This window comes from Dryobates pubescens, chromosome 9 (genome assembly GCF_014839835.1).
Source record: "Dryobates pubescens isolate bDryPub1 chromosome 9, bDryPub1.pri, whole genome shotgun sequence".
Lineage (NCBI taxonomy): Eukaryota > Metazoa > Chordata > Aves > Piciformes > Picidae > Dryobates > Dryobates pubescens.
Window position 1 is genome coordinate 12,746,774 of NC_071620.1, and position 25,253 is coordinate 12,772,026.

The 25,253-nt window shown below is 40.6% G+C and overlaps 1 protein-coding gene across 1 annotated transcript; it reads right to left on the reverse strand.

The window, feature by feature from the left end:
• Positions 1–1,876: 1,876 nt before the first annotated feature.
• On the reverse strand, positions 1,877–21,890 carry LOC104302225 (beta-Ala-His dipeptidase-like). Its single transcript, XM_054164416.1, is given in 15 exon segments — positions 1,877–2,039; positions 2,885–2,954; positions 2,957–3,022; positions 3,431–3,572; positions 3,777–3,938; positions 5,333–5,493; positions 6,029–6,114; positions 7,507–7,688; positions 7,690–7,707; positions 10,018–10,106; positions 12,278–12,404; positions 12,772–12,835; positions 12,837–12,891; positions 21,401–21,456; positions 21,838–21,890. Coding segments are annotated over 15 exon segments (1,494 nt in total).
• Positions 21,891–25,253: the final 3,363 nt, after the last annotated feature.

Consider the following 25,253-nt stretch of genomic DNA (forward strand, 5'->3'; position numbering starts at 1 on the left):
AATTTTTCCTAATATCCAATCTAAATCTCCCCTGACACAACTTGAGGCCATTTACTCTCATCCTATCACTTGCTACTTGGAAAAACAGACCAGCCCCCACCTCACTCCATCCTCCTTTCAGGGAGCTATAGAGAGCTATAAGGTCTCCCCTCACTCTCCTTTTTTCCCAGGCTGCACACCACCGGTTCCCTCAGCTAAGAGGACAACAGAACTGGCTGGTTTGGCTGTATGTGAATTAACTACATTACAGTAAAGGTTAAATTTTGAAATTTATGAAAGATAGATTGGAATTATGTGACTTGTCCTAGGTGCTTTTGATTTAATTGTCACAGAATGTTAGAGGTTGGAAAGGACCTCCAGAGATCATCAAGTCCAACCCTCCTGCCAAAGCAGGATCACCTAGGGCAGGCCACACAGGAATGTACCAGGCAGATTTTGAATGTCTCCAGAGAAGGAGACTCCACAACCTCCCTGGGCAGCCTGTTCCAGAGCTTCACCACCCTCACCGTAAGGAGGTTTCTTCTCATGTTGAGGTGAAACCTTCTATGTTCATGCTTGTACCTGTTGTTCCTTGTCTTATTCCTTGTGCACCACTGAACAGAGATTGGTCCCCCTCCACTTGACACCCCTCAGATATTGATGGACAGTGATCACATCCCCTCTCATTCTTCTCAAGACTAAACAGCCCCATATGTCTCAGGCTCTCTTCATAGGAGAGGTAGTCAAGTCCCCTAGTCATCTTTATGGCTCTCTATTGGACTCTTTCTAGCAGATCCTTGTCACTCTTGAACTGGGGAGCCCAAAACCGGATACAGTATTCCAGGGGTGGTCTCGCCAGGGTAGAGCAGAGGGGGAGAAGAGCCTCCCTAGACCTGCTGGACACACTTGTTTTGATGCATCCCAGGATGCCATTGGCCCTCTTGGCCACAAGGGCACATTGGTGTCCCATGGAGAACTTGCTGTCCACTAGGACTCCAAGGTCTTTCTCCATGGAGCTGCTCTCCAGTAGGGCAACCCCTAACATGTACTTCTGCCTGCTGTTATTCCTCCCCAGATGCAGAACCCTGCACTTGTCCTTATTGAACTTCATGAGGTCTGCCTTCACCCAACTCTCCAGCCTATCCAGACCTCTATCAATGTAAACTGATGCCTTTAAAGTAATTAACAACAACCAGTTGTTGCTTGTGTGGAAAAATGCCCTTCTGATGACAGAATTTGGCCAGAACAGATGTTTACAAAAGCTTTCTTTACATTGTATAAAGTCATGTGAAAGAAACATCATGTACTCTTCTTTAAACTGTGCTCACAGCACAATAAAAGGAGATTTGGATTAAATGGGGGAAAAGGACTGCATGTTTAGTTACTGTTGCAGGTCCACTGACCTCAATGATTATTCTCATAAAAAGATGTTCATAGACAAGTCTTCACATCAAATTCAATAAGCTAATCATATTGCATTTCCTATTTACAGCCTTCCTTGAAGGACAGGGAGGAGATTAATTTGATCATGGATCTTTCTTGAGACAATTACACAATGAAATTTTGTATGTAGGTAAGAGGAAACTACAGTGCTGTGTATTGCTCTTACTCTGGAACTGGAATATGAGCGAGGCAGCATGAATATGATGAAACTACAAAATAGGAATAAAGTAATTAATAAAAATAAATGTAAAATTTCTCTCTGCTCTGAATTTAAAAACTGAAGTGTAACATATTCCACTCAGCAAATGTGAATTATCCCTAAACCTGTTTTACAGCATTACGGGTAAGATGACTTGATTGATAGGATCACAAATGCATGCCAGTTATCAGTAAGCCATATGATAGCATGACATTCATTTTTTTTCCACCAGTTCAGACCCTCTAAGTATTTGACTTACATGCTTTGCCACATCAGACATTTAGAAGGCTTAAGCTTTGCTGATTTTCTTGAGCAGTTGTTGGCCTCTGTGTTGTAACTTTTACAAAAGCGCTGATGTAGTGTTGATACCTCCAGGAAAAATGCTGCAATTGCTTTGGTTCCTTCAGTGTAGTTGTGTCTGTGAAAAAGAAAAGAAAGAGAACGAGGACCTGTCAGGCTGTTCTGCTATTCAAATTAGCAGCATAATCCAGTAAAGTTTTCAGAGTCTTCAGAGGGATTTGCAAGATTGGTCACCCAAAAAAAGGATTCAATGCACAGAAAATCTGGACATCTTTCAGCAGAGATTTCTCTGAAGGATTCACTAAGAAAACATCTTTCCAGTGTTATGTTCCCTAATTACTATTGTCTGTATCCATAAGGGTTGAGACTACAGTGAGGGGAAACTAAAAATAATTTGAGAACACTTGTAAGATTCTCAGCATGATTTGACTCAGAAGCTGTGCTAATATGCAGGCAACATGCAGAATAGTGTCTCACCATCACATCTCAGAGAATGAACACAAGTGGCAAGTTTAAGATAATTTGTATAGAATTACATGAGTCATGTTCCCTGTAATATAAATATTCCTTTATATCCTCTTACACTGAAACCCATCAAAATCTTACTTAACCATTAGCCTCCATACATACGACTGCCATACTTTTAAATTGGATGCTGTGACAGGTGACTGCCCATCTACATCATCCTCTTTCAGACCAGAGGCAAATTTCACTGGCAGTGAAATGAAAATTGCCCATGTGACATATTTAAAGACTGAGTAGACAGCCCATGGAAACTGTGTATTGTTGGATAGATTGGGAATTTGGCTTTCCTCTTGGCAGAGCAACCAGTTTGCCAGGAACAGTAGTTGGGGGCTGTCCAATGCACAGCAAAGCTTCCCATCTGGCCATGCTTATTTGTGAGTACCAAGGGACTTTGGCTCCCCCCTTTCTTTGTAGAGCAAACAGACAAATAAAAGAAACCTGCATGTTTTCTCATTCCAGGAGTGCTCCCCATCATTGGCTGCTCCAGTCAGAAGCATTATCACACTTTAGTCTGAAACATTCTGGCAACAGGAAATGTTGAAGCATCCCAAATACAGTCTGAATCTTCTCCAAAAACTGAAATAGAATGAATTCATTATTAAGTGAAATAAAGGTGCTTTCTTCTGCTACCATCTAGCTGAGCAGATAGCCAATATTAAGAGCTTCTGAGTAGAAATTTTTCTGAGTGTGTAGCCAATTGATTTCAGGAATCAGCTTCACTCTACAAACCTCTGGCTTCGTATCAGTATACTACCAAATTAAATGAGGTCTTTTGGCTACTCTTGTTCAATGTATCCCAGTTCAGCAGGGTCTGTAATAAGATGTGGCTGAGTTCTATGAAAATCAATGAGCTTTATAGGGGTAAGTAACTATAGCACTGAACTGAAAATGTCTTCTGCTCTATGGATAAGCAGAAATCTCCTGCACACTTGCAGACACATTAAGAACTGGGGCAGGGGGGAGGGGGGAGAAGAAGGAAGATACCTGGTTTTATTGCCTTTCTTGCTGCTATATATAGTGGATCATTACCATCAGTGAGCCAGGGCTTTGTACCCAAAAGCATAGACACTTTTCAGTTTGTTTGACTTTTCCTCTTGGAAAAATCACCCTCCAAGTGCTCCACCACCTGCAGGGAAAACACATTGCAGTCAGAAAACATTCATTTTGCAACTGAAGCTTACACCCATATTCACACTTCTTGCTCTCAGAAACAAATAAATAGTAGAAACAATCATTTTGCTGGCTTGGGTGTAAATTTGTGAGGTGGAAAGAGGGACTTTATTTTATAGAGTTTACACAGTAGAAGCCAAAGAAAAGGTTTGCCTCTTACCTGTTGTTTCACAACAGAAAGATCCATGTCTGGGACCCAATGGATTGAGAATTTGCCAGTGACTTTTGCTGGAATAACTGTTTCAAATCCTGGTTCATGAAAAGCTCCCTCAGTCCTGTGAGTAGAGATAAAAGGGTAACGCCCCACGTGCCCATTGGCTTCCTTCAAAGAAATAACACTGAAACCATAAGAGATGACACTGGAGCCATTCACAATCAACATATATTGATACCACAAACCAAGTTTTTCCATTTGGAGACCCCTGTATTTTACAGATGTTTGATTTGCAATTTGAACCTGTGGCAATATCTTTTAGTTTTAAAGAATGCTACTTAAATGATACTGACTCTTTCAGTCAACATTTGTTTGCCTTTGGAAACACTTGGTTGAGAACATCTTTTTGTGCACCACTAGAAAAGTGGAGCATTGTTTTAAAATATCTTGGAAATAATTTTTTTCTAGTGCAAAGGCAAATCAGGACAACTTTTGATCTGACCATTTTGATCTCTGAACATCTTGCAGGAGAATCCTGTGACAAGTTTAGCCAGACCTCTCACAGGTGATACCAGGGAAGAAATTCTACTAATGACAATTAAATAATGCAATAGGTAAGATGATAATGTTCAGTAACAAAGTTAATCTGTTTTTCTGGAGAAGATAAGAAGGGTGAAACGTTAAAAAGAAAATATTTATTCTAAGGAAGGAAGAAGAAATATGTAAATTATAAATTGGTCTTCATGTGAAACCCCAGGGTGCTGCTCCTTTCCTTCTACTGCAGCTTTATGAGACTAGAGCTTTATGTATACATAAAATTTGCACCACTTCACCCTCATAGAGGCAAAGAATTAAAACTTTTATAGTGTAGTTCCATTATACTTCTGTATTACTGATTATTACTGTCTAGCTTAGACTAATTTGGAAGCTTTTTCATGAAAATAAAAGCATCCATGTTAAAGCTCATAGCAGTGTAATTATGTGACTGATAAAACCCCAAATCACCCCTTTCTCCCAGCTGCCACTCTTGTGTAGAGAGATCTTTCTGAGCCAGCCCTTACCTGCTGTTTTGTTTTGTTTTTTACTTGGGATATAATTTTTAAATGCTGGCAAAGAGCAGTTTATAGCTTTGGGTGTTTTTCTGGCATGCTCAGCAGACATCAAAATCTGAATTAAACAAAAACTACCTGAAACATCCACCTAAAGGTGCCTCCCAGTGGAGGATACCAGCTGAATACATCTTTCCTACTATGTAACCTGTATGCACTGGTTTAATGCTTATTTTGTTTGACAGGTTAGGCATGGGGAGAGAGAAGGGACAGTGCAAGGAAGGGGAAGCAATATTCTTAGTTTTGCATTATGTGTTTTCATTGATTATTCATGTTTCTTATCACTTTCTCCAGATACCATAGCTTGCATTTTCAGCAGATTAATTTTATTTACCTTTTAATGCTCTGTGCTCCTTATATTTTGAGTTTGTCATTGACTGAAAATGCACATAAATGCTATGAATTGATGATTTAAATTCTTTTTGCTAGTAATTTACACAGATTTTATGTTACCTTGGTGCCATAGAGGATTTTTTTCACAGCACTATTACTTTTATGTTCCTCTGGATCAAATTCAATCAATTCATACAATTTCCTCTCCTCTTCCATCAGGGCACTGACGCTATCATAGATTCCAGGGATCTGAATACAAACTGTGGGAGCCACAAGGCTATCTGCAAAATAAGAGATATCAGTACAAGTGGGATGTATTCTTCCATTTGTCAATCACACCACCTTTACCAAGTGAGTAAACCTAGCAAGTAAAAGTTGTTTGCATCCTTAAAGCTGTGGCAGCTAACTTGCTGTGTTTTCATATTTATTGAGAAAACAACTGAGCTGCTGTTAGTGTGTAGTGTGTTAGCCCAGCTGCTGACTTGCAAACACCATTCAACTGAGATGCAAATCAGCATTACAATGTCAGGTTTCACTATCTGTGTATCTATTCATGTTGCCAGTGATCCTTAAATGCTCTTGACTGACATATGATTGACTTCTCCTTAACCTACACATATCTAAGGGCCTGGCATTACCAAGGACATTCCCCTCAGCTGCTGCTGCCACTATAGCAATGATGAGACTTGGAAACCTGGGACTTGCTTCAATTAGACTTGCCTTACTCAGGTCAGTTAAACATGACACAGATCTTCATTAGGCTGATTTCTAGCCACTGCTGCCTAGTCACTCCTGAGCAATGATGTGTGTTATTACCCAGCAGAACTATCAAGTCTGTCATCAGCTCATGAATGATAGCTCTAGAAGTTCCATAGTGAAAGTCCTAGTCACCACAGTTGACCCACGGCAAAAACACTGATGACATTTAAACAGACCCTACCTACTTCTGCCAGTGTTTGTTTTCCACAGCAAGTGGTGGCTTCAACTTTTTAAATAAAGCCATAAATTAATAGAAAACAATTGTAGTTCTAAAATGGAAAACAAGAACAATCTGCTTTGGTAAAGAGAAGACAGGGCTCCGCTGTTAACCATCAGAAAGAGAAATTCAGTGGTCTAGAGCACTTAAGAGCATTTGAGAGCAAGGGTCCTCCATTTCTTCTTTTGCTTCAGTAAGACTGTAGAATAAATGTTGTAAATTAAACGCTTGACTATTGCTCTAGAAATGCTTCACGTTCTCTATCCTTTTTATTTAATACAAAATCTTCATAACAAAGGCAAGAAAAAAAACCTTACTTGTTTTGCATTAAGAAAATATACACCCAACCTTAAATCCAGACTACAATACATAATAATTTAGGGGTGTCTTGAGTCATACAGCTTCAGAATAAGGAGAGGCATTTGGTTTATTCAGTGGGTTCTTTTTCCAGACACATTGTTCAACTCAGGTCTATCATAAACTATTTTCCTGCAATCAACTTATTTATTCTTCTCAAAACCTTGTTACAGCCAAGTGTCTGGTAACAGGCAGAGATAATTTTTGATGTTTTAATAGCGTCATTGTTCTTAACCAAGACTTAGAAGAATTGAATCAAGGCTGCCAAGGCTCTTTTACTTAAAATGAAATTTCTTCCTTTTTCAGATGTAAAGGTTAATGCAGATTTTTCTTTAGTTCCCTAGTTCTTCAGTCTTCTCTTTGAGTTCCTTTATGCTTCATCAGGAAGTTTCCAGATGAAAAATTTCTGCTTTTCATTTCACAGTAGTTCATGATGGCTGCTGTGCTGGGTTGAGGCAGCCCCCTCTCTATATATACTACAGTGGGATGTTACTTGCTTCTACAATGGTTACAACATTTTTGTATGCCTTTTAAATCCAGGGACCCAGCTAAATTCAGTCCCCTTAGGCAGATATAGTGCAGTAAGCAGTATATGCTGCACAAAAGCAGAGCAGAAGAACTGGGTTTAGAGAATAGGGTGTGTAGGAACAATGATGAAATAGAAGAGATTTGATGTGCAGACTGGGTGATAAGACTGAGAGAGTGGCAGGAGAATAATGGGATAGGAAAGGGATCAAGGGGAGAGAGCTAAGTGAAGAAATGGTGATTGAAAAGAAGTTCATTGAAGTAAATAAGGCTAACTGAACTGAAATGAGGAGGGAAATCTGTAATATCCAAAAAAGACACAAAAGAAAGTTCTGTATTTGCTCTCAGTCATACTCTGCATGCAAGTGTAGTTGTAATTACAGGTACATCACTGCTCTCTGGTCAGGGACCAGTGAACGAGCCTGTGTCTTTTGCCTCCCCAAAGAAGGCAGCATTGCCCTGACTCCCATATGAAGAGTCAGGATTCTTGTTGCTAAGCCAGAGGTTGTCTGAAATCACAATATAAACACCATCAGATAAAAACCACTGGTTTTCTTCTTCACGTAACTTTTCTAGCCCCGAGGACCCTGCTTCTTGCATGCCTTCAATTACAAACTTGGAAGTTCACTGGCATAGCCTAAATGAACCTTAGAGAAGCCTGGGTAAGGAACAAATATTTTCAAAATAAAACCATATTTAAATGCAGAAGCAGACTGCAGTACATACTGTGCAAGGAAATGAGGGACATAGGATATATAGCTTGCTTCAGTAGAAAGGGCAGTGATAAATGGGCACATATAGTTTCCCAGAAAAAAAATTGGTTTTCCATGTGTTTTTATCTACATTTCATTTTTGAAGGAGAAAAAGTGATATCTTTTTTCCCCTTCTTGTGTTTTCAGAAGCCTTGCTGGACTGTCTCATTAAATGGGCTTTCTCTCAGTGCTAGTAAATATTCTAATTGCTTTGGAAATTCTGACTGTGTAATAACAGTTGCATTTTCACAGAAAATTTCCTGCTTCTTTTATTTCCACTGTTAGTACCCATGTGGGAACCACTGGCAGAGGTCCGCTACTTGTATTTCCCAACACGTTACCTATCACCAGAGCTACTCACATGGTGGTAAAAATGCTGCTAGTGATTCTACTGTAATTGTCCTTTTACCCCCAGTGAAGTCATTTGCCTGCTAGTTCATAAGGATGCATTTCCAAGGGTAATTCAGAGAAGTTTTAGTATGGAATAATGCGAGTTACAAATTCTGGCATGTCCCACGGGAAAAATAAATTTGAGTTTAGTTTCCCATTCCAATTCATTTTCTCATTAAAGGTTTTAAGATGTTTTCTCTTTTGATTCAATGCTCAGGTTAAACACAGGAACAAATGCATACAATCAATTGAACTTGTGTTACACATGGAGTCACCAACGGTTCCTCGAATGACCACAAACATTTAGAAACAAACTGTTCATGAATATTTTTTGATGGCCTGTGCACTTTGCTAGGGAAAGGCTTTCAAATTGCAAAGACTTCTGCTTGCTTCTTTGTTAAAATACCAAGCAAAGCTATTAGTGATTTTAAAAAATGGAAAGATGCACTTAAAACAGCTAATCCCTAGGCAAATAATGTGTGTGCTTACTAGCACTTAAGAGACATCAGTTCCCATACTACTGATGCAAGAAAAACCTCCATTTTCCAGAAGGTTGCAAAAGGACATAGGTCCAGACTTAATTAATGCTCATAGTGTACCATAGCATCATAAAAGAGGCACAAAATCGATTCTCAGCCATTTAACAAAACATGTTGTGCAAATTCACCTTAAAGGATACTTGCTAACCAAGTTACAAGTGTTGGTTTATGCTTTGCCATAGGAGTAAAACTAGCCCAAAACTATTAAACATGCAGACTGATTTGAAGTCAAGGGACTTGAACATCTCTCCTATGAAGAAAGACTGAGAGAACTGGGACTGTTTAGCCTGAAGAAGAGAAGGCTGAGAGGGATCTTATTAATGTCTATAAATATCGGAGGGATGGGTGTCAAGAGGAAAGGGCAGGCTCTTTTCAGTGGCACCCAGTAATGAACAAGGAATAATGGATATAAGCTAGAACACAGGGAGTTCCACCTAAACGTGAGGAGAATGTGCTTTATTGTGAGGGTGATGGAGCACTGGAACAGGCTGCCCAGAGAGGTTATGAAGTCTCCTTCTCTGTAGACTTTGAAAGCTAACCTGGATATGTTCCTGTGTGACCTGCCCTAGGTGATCTGCTTTGGCAGGGGGGTTGGACCTGATGATTTCTGGAGATCCTTTGCAACCCCAACATTCTGTGATTCTGGGTTGAGTATTATAATAATTGGGCAAAAGGTTGACTATTAGAGATATGTCAGTCTCTAAGTGAGCATATTTGTACTTGTTTACTACAGACATTCAATGAGTTTGATTTGGTAAGACCAATACCTCATTGGAAGAACAGCCATTACACACAAGTATTTGTATATACTTCTTCATACATACACACAAACTGAAGGTAACTTGTAGGTGGAAAAAAACAAAGATCAGCAGAATGTTCAGAAGAGATGAGTCTTCATGACCAATCTGTGATGGTTGCTAATTCACCATTTTTAAATGCTCTCAAGAGAATAGGGTATCAAAGCTGGTTATATATAGCTAATATACACTGAATACTTTCCCCAGTATGTATTCCTCTGCAGGGAATTGTCAGCAGTAGCATATTTACGTTGCATGCAGACTGTCCAAAACAGAAATGCTTAAGGACAGATTCTTACTGGGGTGGGATTAATGCCCTGGATACAACATGAGAAATAAGCTAATAATTCTAAATGTATGTGGTTTACTGAGACAGAGATATCTAACTCATAGGAATGTAAATGCATTCCTCCAGAAATATAACAATAATAGAAACAAAAGTGATAATAAAGTCCTCATTAATACGTACTCATTTCAAGGCTCTAAATCTTTCCACTGCATTTATCCAAGCTAGGACAGGTCCTTTATTATCTCTTGCTCCACACCTAAAGAGATTCCCTTAAAAACAAAAGAGTAAAGTTTTTAAGCAATCTTTGAAACTTCCTTCATCATTTCAATTGAATCAATAAGGCTGTTTGGAACCAGTTTGGAACCAGCTGATAGGAAAGGAGAACTTAATGGTTAGATAGCACAGGTCTGGGAACTAGGATTTCTGGGCTCTTGGGGTCTTACTCATCTGCTGACCCTCTGCCCATCCTTTTTGTTCCTTCAGTAAATGGAGCTTTTCTTGCTCTGCTGGGTGTATTGGAAGGATGATTACATTAAGGGAGACCTTCTTCCACAGCAAATGCTCTTTAGCTCCATCATGGCAGGTGGAGCTGTTCAAGGATCAGGAGGCAAGGTGAGAAAGTGCAAAGGAGGATTATGGATGATGCAACAACGCAACAAGAATTTTGAAGCAGAAAGTTTCTCTGTTGAACGCTCAATAAAGTGGCATTAACCTCATGTGGTTCTTCCACATCAAATATTAGACAACCACTGAGGGGTCTCACTAGTTATAGCACAGTCATCAAGACTTAAAGCTGCTGGATTTATTTCAAAGATTTCCATGGGAGAAGTCCTCATGCATTGGTTAAATATACAGGGAGCAGCTGTTTCAGACAAAACAGGTTAAGGCTCTAAACTAACCCTGTGATGCACTGCTGAGCAGAACAGATCTCCACAGCAGACAAGAGAGGATAAGTGTCTCACAGGAGAGAGCAATAAGAAAAGAAGGAATACATGCACTCGTATCCACCAGTAACACCAGTCTGGATTGGCCTGTTGCAACCCAAAAGTGTTGCTGCTTCTTAGCAAGCAATCAAAGGAACAACCCATTTTGTGAAACACTATTTTGGCCCTCGGCAGAGAAGAGTATCTCAGGTCTTTGCTCCTATAACAGGAATGCACTGTTATCAATACAGACTGTTGCCATGTATTTTGCCAATCACAACTGCATGCCAAATGCACACTAAGTTTTTCATTTTAAGTGCATTAATTACAACTATTAAATTACATAACCTGAAATATTAAAATATTGCTGTACTGCAGGGTCCTTGTGCTACAATGACCACAATCCTCTCCAGAAGCCTCAAAAGAAGGAAAAGATAATCCCTATTAGTGAACTTCCCTGTTAGAATAAAAACCTAGCAGCTCTTGGCAGGAAAGAGCTCGGAGCCTACACTAAGGTAAGTAAATTAGAGACAAAGATTTCTCAGAAATTAACTCTTGCCTATTGCTTTCCAACAATCACTAACAAAATGGCATGAAGCTTTTGTCACAAGCTCCCAGAACCCAAGGTGACTCCCAAAGCTCAAGATAACTGGCCCTTTCTGTCCAGCAACCTTTTCTCCTTAAAAGCTGCCTCACTCATACAGAGAATTTTGGTGACAAATGATGCATTAACTGTCATGCTTCATTACTCAGAAGAATGTAAAAAGAAGCCCTGGTTTAAAAAAAAAAAAACAATTTTAAAAAAATCAAACATTTTACACTTGCAAACTGCTTCCCTTCAGTTAAAAGCAGCAAACTGTCCTTGCTGTGCAGAGAACTTCTGTTTGTAATTGGATTGTCTGTGTGGTCTCTCCAGTCTGTTCTCAGACAGTCTGAGAATAGAATAGAATAAACCAGGTTGGAAGAGACCTTCAAGATCATTGTGTCCAACCTATCATCCAACACCACCTAATCAACTAAACCATGAAACCAAGCATCCTGTCAAGCCTTGCCCTGAACACCCCCAGCGACGGCGACCCTGATTTAAGCAGGTATCATGTAGGTATAGGATTGTTGATGATTTGTTACCTATCTGTGAGGATTGAAGAAGAAAAAGAGTTAATCACTTTTGGGCCTGTAGCACAGGTGTAAGAAGTTTTGAAATGCTCAGCCAATGACTGTTTAGGTAAGGTTTTTTTTGCTAGAATGGAAAAGTACTGCTAGAATCATGCTTGCTTTATGCTGTGGTAGAAAAAATATACATAAACTGTGTGTTCTAACAATAAAGTGGATCCTGCCCTTTTCTCTGAGCTATCTACGCTGTCCAGCCTCTCTTTAGACTCCTTGAGGGTCCATGCCACAGTATACCACACCTAGCTACCAAAATGGCAGTATCTCATAACATACATATGCATATACATTGTACTGAGTGTAATAAGTAGACTACATGTGCAAATTGGATGTTTTAAATGCAGTACCTGATGTGACCCCAATGGCTCCCAGCACTGCAAGTCTGTCTGCTGCCAATGCCATCATTTGTGTAACTTCTTTCCTTAGATCTGGTGAAGTAGAATCACCTTCCACAGCTACCCACTCCTCAAGATCCTGTGCAGGAAGGAAAGAAGTGAAGTTTAATCACCCAGAATGCTGTGGTGTTTGGCCATTTAATGTAAGTGTCACATTAAAGGGTTTCATTTATTTCCAGGTGCTTGTTGGCTCAGTAGAGCTCCTGTCTGCACACACTCAGATGATGATGTGAGCTTCTGGTTTGTTGAAGTCCACACAAATCCCCCTCTCACCTGAAAAGTCTTGAGCACAGACTGTCCTTGCAGCCTTGCTTTTTGAAGCATATGTGGCGCACCTGATGCCAGACCTGGAAACTTGTCCATTACCTTATTGGCAAACACTCATCTGGCACATAGAGCACCTGGGGCACCAGTTCTGTGCTCAGCATTTCACTGCAATGAAATGCTTACCTCAATGAATCACCTTGATGTACATCAATATGCTGAAAGATCTCCGTCTCAAACACTGAAGGATGATGAGGACATTACTGCCTTAAAGAGAAGTGCAAGGCTGAGATGGACACTGTCTGAAAGGTAATGATTAAATTCATATTTTAGAGGTATCCTGAAACATGCAAGTCTTTAAGTGCTAGAAAGCATAACAATTGCAAAGTGCTGAGCCTATTTAAGTCTCATTTAAGTTCCTCAAGCCAGGAGAAGGTATACTTGAACTATCATATAAAACCTTCAGTCAACTCAGTCAAGTTTCTGAAATAATAAAAAAAAAAAAAAAAAAAGGGAAAAAAATCCCCAAGGAGTGAATAGTTTTACTGCTTAACAGAAAATGAGGGGAAACATTTTCTAAAGAAATAAAACCTCAAATTGTATCTTCTGGGCAGGCAACCCCAGGGAAAGACCCACAGACACTGACAGACACCAGCGGCTCAGGGGACTCCTCTTCTGCATTTCCAGAATGAAGGAGAAAAATTGATTCACTGACACTGTGTATTTTATGTGAATGAGGGAGAACATTTGTGACACCACAGAGTATTAGACAACAAACAGCTTTTGTGGTTGAATGAGAACTGCGTCAATACCGAAATATCTGATAGGTGCAGAAGTCATTTAGTACTTGCAAATCTTTCTGTCTTGTTTAAGGAAAGTAAAGACATAAAGATCATAAGACTTTCAAGGGTTTGGGTTTTTTCCCCCCTTCTTTCAGTTTTCCTTTCATGCTTCCTTAAAGCTGCTGTTGTAGTTCCCTGAATCAGTGTTAGCAGAACATTTGGATGGCTAAATGCTTGGCTGGGCTAAATTCAGAATAGCTGCTGTATCATGCTGTGTGATGGGATGGACTCCAAGGTCAAAACCCAACACTTTGGTAACAGAATGTTCAGCTGCAGCTCCATCCATAATTGCTTAACTTTGATGCATTGCTAAGGTGATAGGCTATGGCAATATTAATAATTTCAATTATATTTCTCTGACAGAGAAGGAAGATTGAAAACCCAAGCATAATGAACAAGAGGGAAACATTGTTCATTTCATCTGGAGATCCTGGCTGTATGAATAATAGGCCCCATTTCCCAACCTTCTATCCATAGGTTCTATCCATATTGCCTGTGACACAGGTCACACGCTGATACAAAGCTTTGAGAATGCATGTGACACCCCAGTGTCCATAAGAGCAGATTAAGTGGGGAGAAACACCTCTCTCAATGTACTGGCTGCTGGCCACACTGGGGTGCTGATGCATCCCAAGATATGGTTGGCCTTCTGGGCTACGTAAGTGCACTGCCAGCTCATGCTGAGCTTCTCATCTCTCAGCTCTCCCAGGTTCTTCTCTTCAGGGCTGCTCTCAACCCACTCTGTACCCAGTTTATATTTGTACCTGGGATTGGCCCAATCCAGGTGTAGGACCTTGTACTGGCCCATTCTATGAATCTATGTGTATAGCAGTAGGAGCTAATTTACAAAAGCAATGGTAAGCCCCACTGAAAAGAACATTCCCTCTCATCAATCACCATCAAGTAAGGTAACTAAGAGGGTTATTAGTTAACTTTCTTTAACATTCACTGATAAATGACCTATCTTCAGTAGAAGCAGGCAATCAAGCCTCAGTTGTCTCTCCAGCTTACTAGGTCAGACCCTTGGAGAAGGAAGATGACTCTTCATGTAGCAGTCCCCAAGCATAGCTTTGACCACTGTTGTAATGACCAGGACCTGCAGAGATCCAGACACCTGCAGGGGGATGGACACCTGCTCACAGAGCCAGACTGCATTTGAACATGATGAAAGAAATGCCATCAAGTCCAAAAACCTGTGTAACACCACTGAAGACCTTGGGTGGAAACCATAGGTATGATCTGGCATTTGCTGGCAGGTGACACTACGATATCAAGTGCTGTTTCCAGTGGTCAGCTCTAAGAAGTGTCACAATATGAGCTGCCTTAGGATGCTTTGGAGAATGGCAGTGACTGGTCTTGTCCTTGTTCGAGCTGACCCCTTAGAGAAAAAAAGTGAGACCCTGTTTATCAGTTCTGCTTTGCTGTTGTACAGATATTAAAAAGTAGTACTTACCTCTTTGTGCTCCTGGTTTTGCAGCTGTCTTTAAAGTGGTTGATGAAGGCTTGGACTGGCAAGATCTCCTCCCCCTGCAGAAGAGAGATTTTTTTTTTTCTCTGTTCATTGATAGGTTCAGCAGTTATGAAGGGTTACTTAGAAGTTAAAGATTAACTTTTGGGTTAGATGCTTAAGGCTGCTTCTCTATCATATATCATTCAAGCAATATATCCAAAGCCACATCAAGCCATGAGAAATTTTTTCACATCCACTTCCTCCTCCTCTTCTCCCTGCAAGTCCTGGATCCTAGCAGGAATCCTAGCATCACAAAGCACTTCAGTGTTGCTGCTTTACAGTAGTATTTTGGAGGACTTAGATAGAAAAAAGTTGCTTTCGTTTGTTGTCTTGATTTGAAAATCAGAAAATAAAAGTTTATATTTCTGTTAATGAGAAAGATTTCTCCCGGGAAGTATCAGCAGCAGACATCAACAGCTAAGTGCATTGTATTCACTTGGATGTGGATAGCTTCACCACATCATCTTGCTGCCAGTTCTTCCACACCACCAGGCCTCTGAACCTGCAGCACGTTTTGGGAGCTTGTGTTTGGTACACGTTTCTGTCCTTATCCTCTGTAGATTCCAAAAGAACCACTGTTCACACAACCAGGTTGCATAAGAAGCATCAGTCTTCAGAGAACCTCAAAGCCTGCCTCAAAGCCTTACAAAGACCTTTTCGTCTTTCATTTGATTAATATGTAAAACTCATTTACAAATGAAATGCAAAAGCCAGGGGAAAATGAAATGTTTCTTTGTATTTATTTAAAAGAATTCTGTTTTAACATTAATTCATCCCTTCCTTTATCCTAATTTCAAATATTTCACAGTGGCAGCATTCTCAAATTATAACAGCAGGAGTGAGGTTAGAAATAGGTCTACTAAATTATTCATTCAACTACATGTTTATCACATTTTCCCACAATAATATAGTTTCTCAGTAGTGTAAGTAGCAATGCTTACTTTGTAGCTTGCTATTTCATTACTAATTGCTCCTTAATCTATAGCCTATAACTTGGAACAAGGTTTAGAGTCCACAGCATAAGAGATTTCAATTTTTATGGTCATTATTCCATTTGTGGGGTATCATAAACACGACCAGCATTGTTTAGAAGTGTTTACAAATGCAGGCAGCTTTATCTCCTTAATAAAAACAACTACTCTTTGATAGTAGTTCATTAAGTACAAGAAATTAAAGAACCAACTTTAATAGTTTGGCCGTGTGCTGGTATGGACAACACTTTGGAATACACTAAGTATCTAAGCATGAGGAAATAGATTAATTACAGAAAAATAAGAGCAGAATGAAAACAATAGGATAAAAAAGAGAAGGGCAGGGGGGTGGGGAGAAAAGGGAGTGAGAAAAGCATCAATACCTTTGTTTCTCTTGTCCTTTGAAAGTGTAAATGATCCAGGGCAGAGAATCTTTGAGCTTGTGTTTCTATCACTACTACAGGGCTGCATCCTCAGTTACAAAGTGATGGTACAAGAAGAGTAACTTACTATCATTGGCACTTCAGCAGAATGAGCATTCCTGCTACATAAAAAGTGTATTTTAAATAATTACAATATTAAGTCTGAGTGACTATGTAAGAAATGTGCTGTTAGGAGCAGTATTTCATTGACAGAGGAATGATGTGATGGTTTCCAGCACTACCTGTCACTCTATAAACAGCTACTTTTAGAGCTCCAGCTGGCAATTTTTCATTTCTTGAAGGCATATTGCAGGGAAATGGGAACGATATTATAATGTCCTAATCCATGGACCCTGGTTATTATTGCAGTTTACCATCATTTCCCAATATACAGCCTTCACAGCACTGAAGTTATTTGTCACTTCCTAGAAATGTAAGTGTGGCATGGAGAGTATTCTTCAAACAATTCCCTAGATAGCTCTCCCTTACAAGGACAACTACTTCTGCATCCTGTGCAGCAGCAAGTCCTACCACCTTCTCACTCCTTCACGCTTCACCCTTCAGTCTGAGAGATATTTACCAGGCATCACCTTTCAAAATAATAACTGATGCCAAAACTTTGAACCACAAGTCAAGCAATATTGCCCACTGTATGAGCTTGTCAGTGGAGCAAGATTGCACTGGTAGAGATACAAAGACCCTTGGGACACTGAATGAGCAGTTGTTACCTGAACATTGACAGTTGCACTTGGGTATGTTAGAGGAAGGAGATTAATTTAGAACCGTACCCAGGCAAAAGATCACACAGCGCTTCACAAGGATTGGAGGCAACACGTTGTCCTCTCTATGGAACTATGATGCTCAGCACCTTCCAGGAGCAGGGCCACAAAGATTTGAGATACTCTGTAAAGGAAGAACAGTATAATAAAGCCATCTTGCTGCCTAATTCATCCAACTCTCTTTACATAGAGCCCAAAGAATGCAGGCATTAAGTGATACACCCTAGATATGAACAAATATGTTGTTCTCGTCCAGTGCCTTTTCTACCACACTGCACTGAGAGCTGAGAGAGGAGACTTGTCTATTTTTCCACAAGCAAGACTGTAAATTCATTTTACTTACTCATTAAGCAAAAATATTTTCAGACATTAACCAAACAGTAGAGGTGGCAGGAAGTTATTCCCATCTTGATATAGAATCACAGAATGGTTTGTGTTGGAAGGGACCTTAAAGATCATCCAGTTCCAACACCTCTGCCAGGGGCAGGAGCATCTTCCACTAGACCAGGTTTCTGAAAGTCCTGTCCTGCTTGGCTTTGAACACTTCCAGGGAAGAAGCATCCACAGCTTTTCTATTCCAGTGCCTCACCACCCTCATGGTGAAGTATTTCTTCCTAATATCTAATCTAAAGCTACCTATTTTCAGTTTGAAAAACGTTACCCCTTGTCTTATTGCTATACTCCCTGATAAAGAGTCCCTCACCATTTTTCATGTGGGCCCACTTTAGCTACTGAAATGCTGCTATAAGACCTCCCTGGAGCCTTCTCTAGACTAAAACCCCCCAACTCTCTCAGCCTGTCCTCACAGGAGAGGTACTCCAGCCCCTGCTCATCATGGACCTGCTTGAGTAGTTCCATGTGTTTCACATGCTGAGAGCCCCAGTACTGAACACAGTACTCCAGATGGTGCATCACAAAAGCAGAACAGAGGGTAGCATGACCTGCTGCTCATTCTGTTGATGCAGCCCAGAATGCAACTTCTCAGCTGTGGGTGCACATTGCTGGCTCATTTCCAACTAATCATCCACCAGCACCCTCAATCAAGTCTTTCTCCTCAGGGCTGCTCTCAATTCACTCATCACCTGGCCTGTATTTGTGCTTTGGATTGCCTCTCATGTGCAGGACCCTGCACTTAGCCTTGTTGAACTTCAGGAGGTTCACATGGACCCACCTCTCAAGCCTGTCCAGGTCCCTGTGGATGCCATCCATCCCTTCCCTACAGCATGTCAGCCACACCACACAGCTTGGTGTCATCACCAAACTTGCTGAGGGTGCATTTGATCCTACTGTCCACATCACCAAAGATGTTAAACAGCACTGGTCCCAATATCTGTCCCTGAGGAAGACTTCAGACAGCCTTGTTCAGCCAAATAGCAACATTCCCTGAAGGGTGATTAATGCTCTCTGTGCTTGTAAGGTTTTATTCAGCTGAAAACACTTTCATTCCCAAATAGAAAATCAGAGACTGGCTTTGAGTTCACAGGGTGAAGACGACACTAACCATGCAGATCTTTGTTTATGTAGTATTTCATGCTGCCTCCTCCCAAATTTCTGCAAGGGCCAGGAGATAGCAGAGGCAGGAGTCACTGAGGTGGTGCTGTGCATGGTGTCCCTCAAGGCACACGTCTGGAACAGAACAAAGTTAATTCAGTTTGACACTTCACTGACTTCTGCATCTCAGCTCAGTGTTCCAGGAGCGACAGGCTCTGAAGAAAGGTTTGAGTAGTTTTCCATTGCAACCCTCCTGCCATGAACTGGGAGAAAGCCCAGGCAAGCAGAGAGGTTCTTCTGTTGACAAATGCAAGTCACTGTTAAATAGCTTAAAATAAAAGGAGCCCACTGTTTATACTTATATGGATACACACACACATATAAACTACATATACACACAGAGAGAGCACTGGTGCATCTCATGGTGACAGATGTTACCATTGAAAGGTGTTGGTGACCTCCTTAAGGAGGAGTGTGAGCTATTTCCTAGTACATCTCATCTAAGTGTCACCAACTACATCGAGGGCAAAGCACATGCTTTCAGAGCCCACAGCAGATGCTCATAAAGCTGAGGCTCTGCAGCCTTCACTGGTATGCAGGTCATGTCATGGTGGTTTAGAGGCTGGGGTGCCATTAAGAACGACAAAGTTACAGACCTCCAGAGGCTAGAGAGGTCCAGGAGGTGGACCAGAAAAGTGTAATCTTGTGTAGTTTCTTCCAGTTAATTCCTGCCTCCCTATAAAACTGGCAGCAGAATCCGTTTTCTTTTCTTTTTTCTCCTCCCAGGAAGGTCACACAGGCTCTTACCTCTTTGCAGGGGAGGCCTGCTGTTGGCTTTGGCAATGCTGCCAATTCGGCCTGGAGTGGCCTAACGGAGGCCTGGAGCAGCCAAGCTAATTTTTTGTTTCATCAGTGTAGAGAGGCTTGGGAGGGAGGGGGCATGAAAGCTTGGGTTTGTTCACCTGCTTTAAATGGAGGTTTATGTGAAGCTGTGGCTGAATGAGCTTCTGTGTTAAGCCCAGACTAAGGATTTTTGTGCATTTTATGTGCTTTGTACTGTTGTATGTAGTTGTGAGTAGCATTCCCATTTAAACTTTCCTATCCTTTTGTATGAGTGTTTTTCTTTTGCCTCTTTTGGAAGAGGCAAAAGAGCAATCTGTCTTTCTCTAAACCATGCCATGCCATCAACAGCCTTTTTGTGGGAGATGCAACAGTGCTTCCACAAAAGCAGAAGGGCAGAGAATTACAATACTGGCACCTATGATTTGAAAATCATATCTGGACATCTTACTAAACGCCTGCACATGGGTGCTGAGCTGCTAACAAGTGAAGTGGATGTGTGGTGAGTGGATCAGGCTCTTTGGCTGAGCTGCTATAAACTTCACTCTACCTCCTGTAGAAAATATTCTCCTGCTCATTCCATGAGGGTTTAAGACTCACAAGACTTTCCCTACAGACAAGTATTTTTGCTCTCTTCATTACAGTCTTTTCAAGCAGCAAAGTTTCTCATGTGTTCAAAGGCCTTCCAACAAAAGTGTGGCATGTGCCTTGACATGGCTTAACAGGCAGCAATGGCTTTGCATTTTTTGTACCTCAGGAACTTGAACACTTCGAGCTCATATTTTTATATCTCTTAACTTCCAAGCAAATGACAGTTCTGAAAAAAAATAAAAATCACTGTTTTGGATATAAGTCATTAATCCTACCTTCTAAGTGCCTAAATCCTTATATAAGTTATGGAATTTTGGTTGAGATAATCCATGAAGATGCATAAAGTTTGTATCCCTTCATACACTGCACTTCAGAAGGATTCAAGGGCTTGGGGTGAAAAAAGAGATAGAGAGAGAAACATGGGAGATCTCATTTAAGCCATTAGCTGTCAAAGACCAAATGCAGAAACAACTGTCAGAGGAACAGTTCCACCCTGTGCTCCTCTCCCCTTGCCTGGAAGCCAGTCTTTAAGGGGCACACAGTTTGGCCAGGAAGAAAAAGATCTCCCCATTTGCAATAGACTATGCTCCCTTTTCTGAAAACTGGGAAACAGGAGGGCTGGGAAAGGATCACATCTTGGATACAGATTGCCTGGATGCATGTTTGACCCAGAAGACTCTGGCACTCAAGAGAAGCAATACAATCACCAGCTTTGCTTTTCTTCTTTTTCTAATGAGGGTTTCCTGCTCAAGGTCCCAAATACAAGGTTCTCTACCTCACTGAGTTGGAACATAAGGGCAGCCTTATGCAAGGGCTCTCTTACCTTGTAGAGTCTCTTGATAACATGGATCCATGTCCAATTCATTGCTACAAGCAATGCCCACCACAGGGCTTCAGGCTCCCTTCCAAGGTTCACCTCAAACTGATTGTCATCTAGACACCTCCCTAGCAGTGCTACCGGACAGCCTAAAACAACTCCAGGTTGCCAAAGTCTGACTCTTAACCACGAACCACACTGACAGCTTTTGTTTCACATTTATTTGCATGACCACATTGTTACTTACATGAATTGATGGCACAGCTGGATTCCTTTAATCACAGAATCATTTAGGTTGTAAAAAAACCTTTAAAATTACCTAGTCCAACCACAGATCTCAGTCCCTGACATGCAATTACATAGAAACTACCCATAAATACAGACTTTAGAGGTAGCATTTTCACTTCACTACATGACAAGTCCACCATACCTGTCTTTCACTATGTCTCTATGAGAAAAACTTTGTTTAGCAGGTTTTTGTATTCCTTACACCAGATGTCAATATCTTAGATTACACATTGGAAGCAAAAAACAGTCTGGTGTCTTACCATGGTGTCTTCCCTCATTAAGGGTATAGAGGTTAGGATCGTCTGAATGTTGAAACCTACAGGGAAACAGGCTGGGCAATTAAGAGTCTTACAACAAAAACCTAATTGAGGACCATACACAGCACATCTGCAGGCAATTTAGCACAAGAAAATGGGGACTGAAGATCATGGCATAATGAAATGGACCCGGTTTTCCTGTCACTTTCAGAGAAGTACAAATATGCTTATGTCAGACTTAGTTTCTCTGCTTGCAGCAAGTCTGCTTTGACCTACATGATCATTCACTGCTGGGGTAAAGCAAAAGTTATTATTAAAAGTAGTGCTACAGGCAGCACATAGCTCCATTTCCAGAGCAGTAATTACATGAAGAACTCATGTAGAAGAATCTAACTCTGAAACTTGATGGACTTCAGGACTTCAAACCATCCATTTAGTACCTTCTGAATGATCTCAGCTGAGTACAAAGGTGTCGGAATGTCAGATCCTTCATCGTTGTGCAGCCTTCCCAGCCATGAGTAAACACATCTTTCATCTACCCTAGTCTTGCTCGTTTAGCTGGGAGGAGAGAAAATAGAGATACTTTAAAAAGATAATGTAACTCAGACAGTTGAAGGTTTAGGTGAATCCTGCAAGCAAAGGTGGGAAAAAAGTACGCTTTTCCCCCCTCATATATAGTCAGCTTTCAAAGAGCTCATTTCAAGGAAAAAAAAAAGAGAGAGAAGGTGTCAGCCTGAAGTAGTGTGACTGATTCCTTTTGAATTATCTCAGCATGGTGTCATCTTACCTGGAGATTTCATTTGTTCCTGTGACTAGTAATTGGGCCTTAAACCAGCTAACAGATTTAGTAGGATCAAGCTCTCAAATTCAGAGCATGTAGAGCACTTCTGATCTTTAAACTGAAAGATAAATGGATGTTATCCTGGTGACATGTGCCACTAAGTACTGAAGTAAGGGCTTTACAGTGTGGGTTTTCTTGTATTTGGCATGTTCCTTTGCTAATAGTAAGGTATAAGTCACTCTTTGCTCCTGCCAACCTTGAAAACTCTAAATACAGATAAATCTGTAAAAAACAAAAGAATAATCAGTGACAGACCAAGCTTATAAGTTTATGTACCATTTGCCAATACCCATCTTACCCAAAATAACCAATTCTCCCTAATCACAGGCTACAAGAAAAAGGCTTTTGACACTACTTTGCTGCCTGTTAGTTTTGAGTTGTAGAATAACTTTGTAGGTTTAAAAGTACTCAGGATGACAGAGAGGGTTGTATCTGGAACAGATTAATCACAACCTGTATTTTTGTGCTATAAGCTTATGCAAAGTGTGTGAAATTATAGTTTAGTCTTGTTCCGCTGTAAAGGAAACAAGTTTCTGAACACTTCACCGTTTGAAACCACCACATTCTCTGCTTTCCATTTAGGTACAAACTAAAAAGCAGGGTCTCAGATTCACAAACCACTTTGTCATTCACCCCAAATTCTTATATTCAGTAACTGGAAAAAAAAAACAAAAAACTAATAAGCAGTGTGCCAGAATGTTAATTATTTTTGATGAGCACAGACTCAAGTCATTCAAATCCAAAGCAAACAGGTGCATATATCTACATCTCTGAATAAATTACCATGCACTTCTGGATAGATCAGCCTCGCTTCTCTATTGATGTCTATGAATATAAGTGGATTAAGAGACTGTTGTATCGCAGGCTGTTGAATAAAAAGATAACATTTTCCTGTTCCAGCCCCCTTTTTAATTCTAGTGCTAAGTCTAATTATTTTCAGAATCTTTCTTCTGCATCCTTAAGGATTGCTGGTCTGTTAGTGGCAGGGATTTTGTCATTAAAACTTCCTTCTATATAAATCAAATTACTGGAAGGAGCCAGAGGAGCATTTATTACTGAGGCATTCTCAGCTCCTTCTGATGAGGTCAGAGAAGATGAACTTGTTTTACATTTGGAATAGATAATGCTAATCAGCTGTTACTGAGCACAGCTTCAAGGTGACTGCTGTGTCCCAGTAAATCTGTGTCATATTTGCAAGTAGATAGATGTGGAACTACAACACATTAAGAAAATAGAAAGTATCATCTTAAATATTAATATTTTATGTTGACGACTCAATTACCTGTCATATCCTGTAGGAGCACTTCCACAGACTGGACAATGTAATACAGCATAGCTCTCTATTAATTTTTTAGTCATTAAATCTGGTGCTGCCATATTTCACAGAAAAAAACCCTGCCCAACCCTCAGATACGTTCCCTACTTTTTAGTGTATTGCTGTTTTCAACCCATCAATGCATGAACTTATCTGCCATCAAAGATGTTCTATTTGCCTGTTTCTCAAATCCCTTCTTCAAAACTCCTTTTAGCTTTGGAAAATAAAGACTTCTGAACTGGCCTGAAGGCATTTAAATTCCATCTACAAGTGTCAGACAAATCCAAGTAAATCTTCCAAAATTTATGCACAGCTCAAATTTATGACCAGCCAAATTCCATTAAACATCGTTTCCGGATTAGTGCAGAGGAACATCAGCAGACTAAAGCCTAGAAGCGAATAAACTCTAGCTGCCCATAGTCTAGGCCCATGTACTTACACATTCACTTACACATTTCTCATGAAGCCTTCTGCTTTGTTTCTGAAGTCTACTCTCCCCCTACCCTTTCTAGATTCGAGTTAACTTTGTTCACATCTCTTTAGATTGAAGTTCTGTTGCCAGACAACAGAAATAGTAACCGATGTGTGCCTGAGCTCCCGATGTAGTCTTTCCAATACTTGATTTGAACTTCTGACTCCATCTGGTCAGAATTAAAACTGCCTTAAAATGTGTCTCCCTGTACAAAAATTGAGTATACAGCTGGCAATGCATTGCAGGATATTCCTGAAATACAAGCAAGATTCAAAGCTCTGCAGAAATAAGTATTTTGGCTTTCTTTTTAGTTACTCTGCTTGCCAACCAGTTCCTGCTTTGAATTAAAATCTTCCAGCTAAGTGTTCAACACATACAGTAGGAAAACCTAAAGAGGTTTGCCTGGAACCATTTCCGAGTGACTTCTGCCTGACCTATTAACTTCTGGCATTTCTGCACATTAAAAAGCAAAATGTTCCAGTGGACATGCAGAAATAGCAGCTCTTCTGTCAGAGTTTTGACAGGTTGCTGTTCAAAGAGGTTAAATGAAGAGGAACTGGGACAGAAAAAGTTACATTATCCCATTCAGTGCTATCATACTGTGGTCACCAACTTGCAAAACCTGAGAACTATTGTGTTGAAGTGTATCACTGTCACATTATAAAGTGAACAGCTGGTCATATTCCTGGGAAAACTCAATTGCTCCCACTTGCAGGATTAGCTCCCCTTGTGTGAATGAGTGAAAAAACAGCAGGAGAGAAGAGAGAAGTAGAGTTCCTGTTTGAAGTAGGTCCAATCATCCTGGACCCCTTTGTTCTTAAGGGCTGCTACCCAGGGCACTCTAATTAGTTGCTTAAATAAGCTGAAGTCTGCCTTCTGGAAGTCCAAAGTGAGGGTTCTGTTACTGCTCCTCCTTATTTCCCTGCATATTGAAAATTTCACTCTGTCATGGTCATTGCACCCTAGACAGCCTCCTACCATCACATCTCCCACCAGCCCTTCTCTATTTGAGAACAGCAGGTCAAGCAGAGCCTGACCCCTGGTAGGCTCACTTAACAGCTGCATCAAGAAGCTGTCCTCCACACACTCTTAAGAACCTTCTGGACTGCCTCCTCTCTGATGAGTTAAGTTAACCTGCCAGACATCTGCTGGGAAAGTTTCCCACAAGTACAAGGTCTGATGATCTTGAAATAGCCTCCAGTTGCTTATAGAATATTTCATCCACCTC